The sequence below is a fragment of the Falco rusticolus genome, chromosome 5 (genome assembly GCF_015220075.1).
Source record: "Falco rusticolus isolate bFalRus1 chromosome 5, bFalRus1.pri, whole genome shotgun sequence".
NCBI classification, from domain to species: domain Eukaryota; kingdom Metazoa; phylum Chordata; class Aves; order Falconiformes; family Falconidae; genus Falco; species Falco rusticolus.
In genome coordinates this window covers 37,921,076-37,930,749 of record NC_051191.1, presented here as the reverse complement: position 1 = coordinate 37,930,749, position 9,674 = coordinate 37,921,076, and the positions used below count along the sequence as shown (strand labels likewise).

At 44.8% G+C, this 9,674-nt stretch overlaps 1 protein-coding gene across 3 annotated transcripts in view; it reads right to left on the bottom strand.

Annotated features, from left to right (window-relative positions):
• PPM1H (protein phosphatase, Mg2+/Mn2+ dependent 1H) overlaps window positions 1-9,674 on the bottom strand; it is a 143,774-nt gene that overhangs the window by 11,410 nt on the left and 122,690 nt on the right. For all 3 annotated transcript variants that reach the window (XM_037388800.1, XM_037388798.1, XM_037388799.1), the window contains exon 9: window positions 3,216-3,367. In XM_037388800.1, coding sequence (XP_037244697.1) covers window positions 3,216-3,367 — 152 coding nt within the window. The remainder of the gene's footprint in view (window positions 1-3,215; window positions 3,368-9,674) is intronic.

Sequence of the window (9,674 nt, the reverse complement as noted above, 5' to 3'; positions counted from 1 at the left end):
GCAGTGTGTTGCTACCACCTGTTCATCATTCAGGGTCCCCTTCATGCTCTTGTCTGCCACAGGACCCATAAGAAATAAGCTAGCTAAGAAATCCAGCTCCACCCCAGCTTCTTCACTCCATCGTAACCCTCACAGAGGAACTGTTCTCTAATCAAGTCTGTGCCCATCACCCACTGCCCAAATCCCCTGAGGCTGTGTCTGCATGGCTGGGTGAAGACAGACCTGAGGACTTTGCTCTCCCTATGCCTGGAGATGCCCAGGCACACACTACGTTTGACAGGATTCAAAGATGTTTTTCTGTGGGTAACAAACACTCACAGTTCTGACAGTAAATACCAGCAGGAGAGAGTCCCAAGAGCATTGTTGAAGGCTATAAGCTCTTACCCATCAGGCTATAAAATGACTTCTAAAAATGGGAGGGATACTGCTCCTACAAAGAGCTGATTACATAACAGATAAGCACTGTGCAGCTCTAAAATCTTCCTCCCTAGCTTTTTTTTTTTTTTAAATATGCTGCTGTCAGGGAGTAAGTAGGCTACTGGGTCAGGTGGAGCCAAGGTCTACTCCACAGGTAGGTTCTCCTGAAGACCACAGCATTACCAAACACAGGGGGCAAGTCTCTTACATTCTGACAAGTTTTCTACATCCCTAGAGATTTTACATTTCCAGCTGATCACCTCACCGCAGACTATGTCACTACACCCATCACGGAACGTGACATTTTCTGGGATAACATTTTCTTTAAACATAACACTGATAATACGGCAAACAGTTCTCCTGTCACTGACTAGTGAGAGGAATGAACGCAGCTCCACAGTCTGAGCTGCTATGCTATTGTAAATTCATTAGTTATACCTCATTTGGAGCACTGTGAAGTAATTACGTAAAACCTCTCACACAGTACTTTAAATCCTTTAAATATTCTTTACAACCAGGCACCAAGAGCAACTCCACAAAGGCAATTTTCATAAATATCACTGTAAACTGTATGAGGGACTGCTCTAATTACCTTTTGCAAGCTGGCATGAGAAACGTCTTGCCACCACTATTTGTAAGCCTCTAAATGACCTGGCACAAAGTTACTTAGAAGAACAAATTAATTTTCCATTCAGATGTCCATTCATAGACCAGTAGGTCAAACACCAATAAATGTGTTTGTTCTAACTCATAATACAACAGGCCCAATTCTGAAGCATGTTGTACTCACAGTGGCACAAACAGGGACTAATCCCCCCCAGTTAGTGGGGTTAAACCAGGACAAACAATCAAAACGAAATACAGAAAATATCTTTTTTTCCTTTAGTGTCTCTGATTTCTGTGAGTGTTTTAATAATGGATGAAAAATTGCTCATTTTACAAGTCAAAAAATATTGAACAAAGAATTCCCATTCCTACCACAGCAAAAGTGGTGGCCATCACCAGCTTTGGAAAGATCAAAAGGAACAAGAGGGACACAGTATGTCCAGACTTGTATTTACAACAGGACCAGCAGAGACAGTAGGAAGTGCCAACCTTTCTCAATTACCAGATGAGAATGGAGGCAGAGCAGGGCTGAGATATTACGTTTACCAGATGCCTTTGCAAGAGGAGACTCAGAAGCTCCCTAGCACCTCTGAACAGTGCTAGGGAATAACCACAAGTAGATTGGCTGTGTCATCTCCTACCTTAAATTAACGGCATATCTGCATAGCACAGTGCCAAGCGCCCTGGAAGTGCCCTTTGCTAATCCTGCCTGATCTCCTCCAAGAGAGAGGGCAGAGACACTTTCATGTCTTGCTGAAGTAGAGACAGTCCTGGATGTCACTCATAGCACATCTCCTCTTCGGAGCACTGTGGGGAAGGTCCAAATACTGCAGCTGCAGCTTCATGCTAATCATCCATTCTCCCGACGACTGAGTGCTTGCAACAAAACCTGGTTTTGCATTCCATGTTTGTGTCAAGGCCAAAAAAATACTGCTCACGAGTTACTTTGGAGCTGCTCTCACTTAAAAAACCCCAGTGGCTGTTAGGGTGTCCATACCTAGTTATTTTCCTTGTTTGCTGATGGAGCAAGCAAGGGCTGACCCTGTGGAGATGACCAGTTAGAATTATGAGAAACACCAAGCATTTTGAGATGGGTTTCCTCAAGCCCTCAAGAGTTGTCACATGTAAGCAACTGTAACTTGAGCTCTCAGACCGTTCCATGTGTTTTCACTTGGGCCGCTGAGATATCCCAGAGCTTATTTCTGAGGTTCCGCTTTCCACAGGCCAACTGGGGATGTATAAAAACTCTTTTCCCTGCTCTCAGCCCAGGATGAGGGCAGAAGACAGCGATGGCCAGGCCTGAATTCAGAAGCAACACACACTTCCCTTCTTGAACAGTCCCTACAGAAGGATAAAGCACTTTCCACTTTCATAGTCCTCCCTTTTACAAGTGAGTGATTTCTGATCCACAATGTGATGTTCTAATTCATGATGACACTGAACTCTGCAGCAGACAGACTGATGGACTCACTCAAGGCAGGCAGTGCACTAGCTAGTTGTCTGGGAACTTCTTTGTTTGCTTGATGGTATGTTTTAAACACACAAATTGATCAGTAGGAGGTAATAAAGACAAAGAAATTAAGAGGATGAGGTAGGTTAAAATTGTGAAATGAGACAAAATCCAACTTAAAGAAATAGTAAGACTTCTCATCTATTTCCAACTATTTTGTCACCATACCTGTCCTGCAGCTTGTAGCACTGAGCATCCCCTACTGAAGGTGGGTTTAAAGGTTGCAGGATGACCAGGAATAAGTTGGAACCACACTGTGTAGTATTTACACGTACATACACAGTGAGAGAGAGATATTGACGATGTCCTAGTGAGAAACAATCTTTAGTGTTAAGGGACTACCTAGAGGACAGTTAAGTGAAAACCTGTGACTGATGGAGACAGAGACCTGTCACTACGTTCTTCTAAGCTCAGCCTCCTACAGTTTCCACAGGACCTCATACAGCAAACAAAATGGATCCCATGCCAAGATGCCGTGATCCCACAACCATTGCTTTGAAAGCAGGCAATTCTGAGTTACAATAGATTCCCACACCCCCACACTTGCTGTAGAAGCTCCATCCAACTTGTAAAAGTGTCTTCTTGCAGGTGTTGCATATTTACTGAACATTATTCTACAAAACTACATTACCAGAAAGCACTTTTCTGCAGAGAAGCTAGAAAATCACGGATAAGCACAAACCTGTGGGGATCATCGGGGTCACAGTTTGGTAGAAAGTTGGTGACAGCTTCTGCCACTTCTTCATTTAACAGCACATCCCAGAGTCCATCAGTAGCTAGGATCAGAACATCATCTGGCCCATGCTCGTATTGCAGGAGGTCATAGACTCTCACCTAAAACAAAAGAACCCCGAAACACTCATAAAGGAGGAAACTATCAGACCTGTTTGTGAAACATTGCTGAGTTTGGCTGTGAGTTAGCAGGTTCAGCCAGGGCACTGAAATACCTCTCCTGCAGCACTGCTGGGGTCTGTCTCCAACTTAGCCCTTGAGACCGCAACCCTTCGTGCCCCAGCTCAGCACAGCTCAAGTGCTGACCCCAGCTGGGAGGGATGCAAGCACACCCAAGCCAGGCTGTAGAGCACCGTGCCGCCTGCTGCCAACAGCGCTTGAAGCCTCCCCTGCCTGGCAGCTTGGTTTCAGCATGTGAGGCTCTTCCCTATCGTTGGCAGGACTAGTCATATGGAAGCTGAATAATTTATTTGATTAATTTTTGATATTTCCTAATAAAATATTCACAAATAATTGTTTTCACTATTTGCCCAGATCCATTTAACTCTGCCAGATAAATTGCATGTTTGGAAATGCCTGTGTGGCAGAAGACATCACATTTACTTTTCCAGATCAGAGGCAGCTGCTGCACTCAAGAATTACACCTGAGTAAGTGAGCAGTTCCACAAAACAGAGAAAAACTGTTTACCTGCTCAGTTACGCCTATCTGTACGAAGTTCCATAGGTAGAGACCGATTCAAGGTCTGCACAAAAGTGAACTTCCAAGCTTATCCACACTATCAAAATGCCCACTGGCTTCACCTCATCAGTCTGCAGCCACAGTCAGGCTGACCACTGCTGCTGGCACCTCTGTGACACCCTGCCTTTAAAACAACTGTCACTGTCCCCTCTCTGACAAGGCTAGAGAAAGCCAGGAGTGGAGGGGGGAGACATGGTGGGTACTGGGGGGCCATCAGCTGTGCTAGAATGAGTAAAGGCCATGGCAGGTGTTTTAAAACGAGCCTTTAGTTTGGCGTAACTCTCCTTCCAGCACACGCTGTACTCCAGCTGACAAACCGCCTGCAATTCCCAGGTTGCGATGGGGAGCCGTTACAGAGCACTCACGGAGCACTTTAATTACCAGAGCAACAACCACAGTTTGAAAGAAGCGTGACAACCTTGGCAATGCAGACAGGAGGGAACGATCATCTGTACTGAAGTTTGGAAGCGGTGCACCTCATCACACACCCTGCTCCAGCCTCGGGCTACACTAACAGCAGTGGCAATCGGGAAATTTGTCAGGACAAGCACTTGGCATAACTAGAAAATATGAGCTGTTTTATTCTCCCTCGTGGTTCATTCTCCCCTTAGGAGCCATGGAGCAGGCAATGCACATAAAATGCCTGGACCTTTTAATGTAATTATGATTTTATGGGACTGCAACCAGTACCAGAGGAAAAAAAAAAATCACCTAGACTTGACTGCTAATCCTTACTTGTTCGCCTTTCATTCAAAAGCACAAGAAGGTCATTTGTAAAATGTAACCTTCACTTCATTATCTAAGGTAGCAGCTGAATAAGGACTTTGGAGAGGATTAAAGTCAAGAGAAGATACTCTGTTCATTACAGCATATCTCCTTATTCAGACTGAGTGGGAGTAGTGTTATAGAAAAGATACCTACATGCAGCACAGCTCTCAAGTCTATTGCACAGAAACCAGTAGCTGTCATAGTCCCCATCTCCCAAAATCTAGTTCAGCCACTAACAGTCCATGGTTTCAACTCAGAAATCACTGGGGTGTGGAGGGTCAGTTGGCCGATGCAGCCATCAATAAGCAGCACACGTTCTGGTCAGATCTCTCAGGTACAGGCAAGTATTCGAGAGCATCAGGGTTAACGCTCAAGGATGCACTCAGCAGCAAGCCCCTTGTAGGAATAACCAAGCTTTGAATGTCAGTGCTAGGAAATACACGTCTACCATGCCTCTCCCACCTAGGCAAAGTACACATTATACCACAAGAGCCTTTTTTGCAGAGTTGGTGGGGGAGAAGGCAGGAAACCAAGATCACGCATCACTGATTTGAATCCTCCTGAAATGAACACTCTTGTCTGACTGGGAAGCAGCACTGGGGCAGATAAGAAACTTGCCAAGGCTACCTACAGCCAATCCACAGGTCAAAAAGCTAAAGCAACACCAAGAGCAGATCATTTTACCAATAATTTGTTTAGTTTTTGGGGAAAAGAAAAAAAATGCAATCACTGGTTTCATGGGCAATCTGGGAACAAGGTAGGTAGTTCCTAAAAGCAAAAGCTTTGTCACCTGAGCACCTCCAGAAAGGGGTGGCACTGAGAAGGAACTAGATGTCAGAAGAGGTGCAGAGAAGGGCAGTGGAGTGAGCAATAAGGGATGACAGGCTGGTACCCAGGCTAAGGAAAAGAGAGCACCATGTTTACAGGAGGCAAGCTTTGGGCAACTTCAGGTAAGATTCTTGTACACAAGGACCAGCTGGACATGCAACAAAATGTTCACTGAAATGCAGCTTTGCCTTCCAGTTACCACAGCAGGAACACATTAGCATAGCCACATCCATATAATACTTAATTTTTTTCTCAAGCTCGCTCTTTCTTTCTTCCTTTATTTTTTTCTTTCTTCCTTTCCTCAGATTTCTAAAATACAGCTGCACTCACTATGTTGCTGACAAAAATGGGTTAATTTAGAGTTGGTCCAGTCTATCATACGTTCAGGTTATGCTCACAGACCACCTTGCCCAGGTGCAGAAACAAGCCAGCTCCTAACCCTTCGCTTTTTTGCTAGTGGCTTTGTTCTAGTTCTTACTAGGGTAAATGATGGTCTCTTGGAGTAGCAACACATACCTTCAGCTGGACATGGAGGAGTGTGACAGCAGAGCTCCTGGAGGCACACAGGTTGGGCAACATCACCAAGGCATGTGTAATGGATGCTCAGAACAGCAGGGCTCACTGAACATCCAATCCACACACACACACATTGTGCAACACCCCACAGCTTACTCCACACATGCTGTTCAGAAAAGGTGAGGGAGTGTGATATACCAGAGTTTTGGAAAAGATGAGGAGCAATCCAGGGAGTTACCCAACAGCAAGCAACCCCGCAGCCCTGTAAATCTAATGTGACCAAAAGCAGCTCATTGACTCCAATGGAAATTATATTACCCTTCTGGTTTTTAATTCCGGAGCCAACCTCTCCAATGACTGCATCCTTCCTGTAGCTGTACTTCACGAAACTAAACAACAGTGAGGTTTAAGCAATGTGATACAAGTTTGCACAAAGCTGCACACACTGCAAAACAGTATTGCAGAGCCCAGCTAGTGCAGATGATGGTTGGCTAGATACTGGCTGGCAGTGCAGAGGTCTCCTTAACTGGTGCTGCACCCTTGACACATTTCCTAGCAATTCCACCCTGGATCGTCAATCTTTCCCTCGTGACTCGTTGCTTCTGCAGCCAGATGTCAAACCTGATAGTGCCCCACAGAACTTGTGACCCCTGCCCCAAATGCCCTGGGCTACCTGTGCTCTGTCCTCTGCCTCCTGTGCTGTCCCGAGAGCCCTGTCAGCAGCTCTCCCCAGCCCACCAGCCCCTTCTTTACTGCCCTAGCAAACTTTCTCACTCTTTAACATCTCTCTGTAGCACCAGGGCAGCCTTCAATGGAGCCCAGTTTGGTCACCATACTTCTACCAACCACTGATGTCTGTCCTGATGTAGAAGAGCTGACCTGTTAACTAGCTAAACTTGGCTTTAGTAACCAGAAAATGTGAAGAGTCAACTGCAAGGCAGGAGCACCAGGACCTTGGTAGCACAGACATCCATGACAAAAAACATTGGGTTACACTATATTTTATCCTGACTGGTACTTGCAAATCTCTGCTGATAGGTAACAGTGGATGCACACGGCTAGAGCCCATCTTTTTGAACACATGTTATGCAGTTTGTCACGTAACTCTTTTCTTCAACCTAGACACTTGTTTCTCACATTTCTCACCTACATGCAGTCAAGAGTGCTCAGAAAAATATGTTCTGGGCAAGCAACGAACTGGTGGGCTGGTTTTATATTTATATTTCAAAGGGATCTACCCACTGGACAAAACCTATGTTGAGCTGCCGAAAAAGAACCACAGCAGCTCTGCGAAGGCACTGCAGCTTGTCTGCCAGTTTTGTTTTTAAGAGCCAACCAACATGAGTCCCTGCAGCTCGAAAACTGTCCACAACAGTGACACGCGAGCCTGCAGCCACCTGAGGTGCTCCTCAGCAGCCAGCCCCAGGGGAATTCGACCCAAAACAACAGCCTGCATTCACTCGCTGCACTATTGATCAACTCTGCTACTCCAATAAATTAAGCCCTTTCTTAATTGTATCGTCCCTTTTTATGCGCAGTGTTATCCAGTGCAGCTTTGCTGGCAAATGACAAGATCTTTCAATACCACCCTCCAAGTAATTTATATGTAAATAATAAAAAGCGGGTACCAACACTGCTCCCTGCAGCACTCACCAATTAATCTCCTTTTAGCTTTTTACTGCCACCCTTTGTTTTCTGCCCTTTAGCCAATTTCCAGTAGACTGTGCCAACTTTCCACTTAGTCTGTAGCTTCGTATCTTTTATATTAATAACCTGTGATGCAGAACAGGTTCTCAAACGTTTTCTGAGAAATCAAAGTGCTCATGCAAGACCATTTACTGCATTTATTATTATTTTTTTTTAATTCTCTGGTAGACATAACTCTGAAGGACTTCAAGTCACTAAAGTGTGATGTTTGCTTTTTGAAACCACCTTGACTGTCTTTGATCATACTGTACTCCTCTTAAGTATTTGCCTTGCTTGTTCCTTTCAGTGGTGTAATTCCTAAAGATTTCTGCACAAGGCAGATGTGAATCTAAAACAGTCTCCTTTGACATATTTGTGGAGTTGTCAGAAAGATTTTACTAACATCATGGAACGAGAAGAATTCTCCTTCATTACCTCCTTATTTGCTGTGGTGGCTGGTTTCAGGTTCATTGCTGGTGAGGGCCAAATGCTGCTGTCACAGCCACACCTCTCCCCACCAACGGCTAGGCTGCCATTTGAAGAATTTCAGGATGAAATCCTGCTTTTCAGCTGCAACAAGGTGGCTCTTACCGAGCTTTAAAATGCAGAATTTCCTGCTGAAAGCTTTCAAATGAACTGTTCCATTATGAAAAATAAATATTTAATTCCATGCCAGACAGCCTCAGCCATGGCTTGCCTGCTTTGTGCTACTCCAGTTCATTATAAAAGGCTCAATTCTCTAGAGCTCACCAAACTGCAGAAGTCCTCCAAATCTGGTCTTGTAACAGCTGAGCCACTGAATCCTGATTACATTTGTCAGTCTTGGCTACATGACTTCTCCTCCCATAGCCTGGCACTCTATCAAAGTACCATTTCACACCACCTTCAAATTACTTTCATATGCCTATTTCTGGATGTAGTCTCAGGGATGCTTACCTTCAGCTAAATTTTGGTGGACATGGCATACCACAGCTTTGTCACACTGGAAGTAAAATGTTCTGAAAACACACCACGTTGCCTCCAACTTGGGAAAGGATGCTGTAACTGCAGCACAAACAGAAGCCAAAGGACTTGGATCCTTCCTCTGTCACAACTCACTGTGTACCTTAATTTCCTGTGCCTCCCCCTTTCCAGGTCTGGAAACCACGTGCTTCCATACCTCTATATAAACAATTCCAAAATCCAATGCTGCACAAGGGCCAAATATGACTGCTGCCTGACGTCCCTGCCTTTACTTCCAAGTGCCAAGCTTCCCAGATGGCAGCACAAAGACATTGTTTCTTAATGCTGGTTTCTGTGCAAGGTACACTGTCCACATATGGACAGAACAAGTCAGGGAAAAACACAAGGAGATAAAGCACTGGGGTGCTCTCTAGGAAGAGAAGGAAGAGATGATTAAGAGAAGGAGGTTCAATGGAAAGCAAGTTGGAGCATATGTTACTTCCTAATAAAATTCAGGGCTTTTTTTGCCAGTATGTCTAAATTGAGGTGGCTGGTGCTCTGCCTTTCCTCCTCCTGCCCTCGTACATTTCTGCTGATTTTAGCTGTGAAAGGAAAGTGGAAACAAAGCCAATTTTGCTTCTCTTTTGCGAAGCAGTTAAGAGATCCTGAAACGTGGATAGCATATGAACTGGATGTCATATTCCAGAATTTGAACACGTACAGACACACTCCACACAAATCAGAAAAGCCCATGAGAAGCTTTGGTTTATACACACAGACAAATACTGCAGCAGCAATTGGCAGAGATGATAGTGCTGAGATACTGTGCTGCAGCCATTACATACCCCAGAAACACCGGATCTCAGCATGCCAGAAAGAAAAATAAATAGGTAGAATTGCATCATTTTGCTGGCACTAAACAAATCCTTC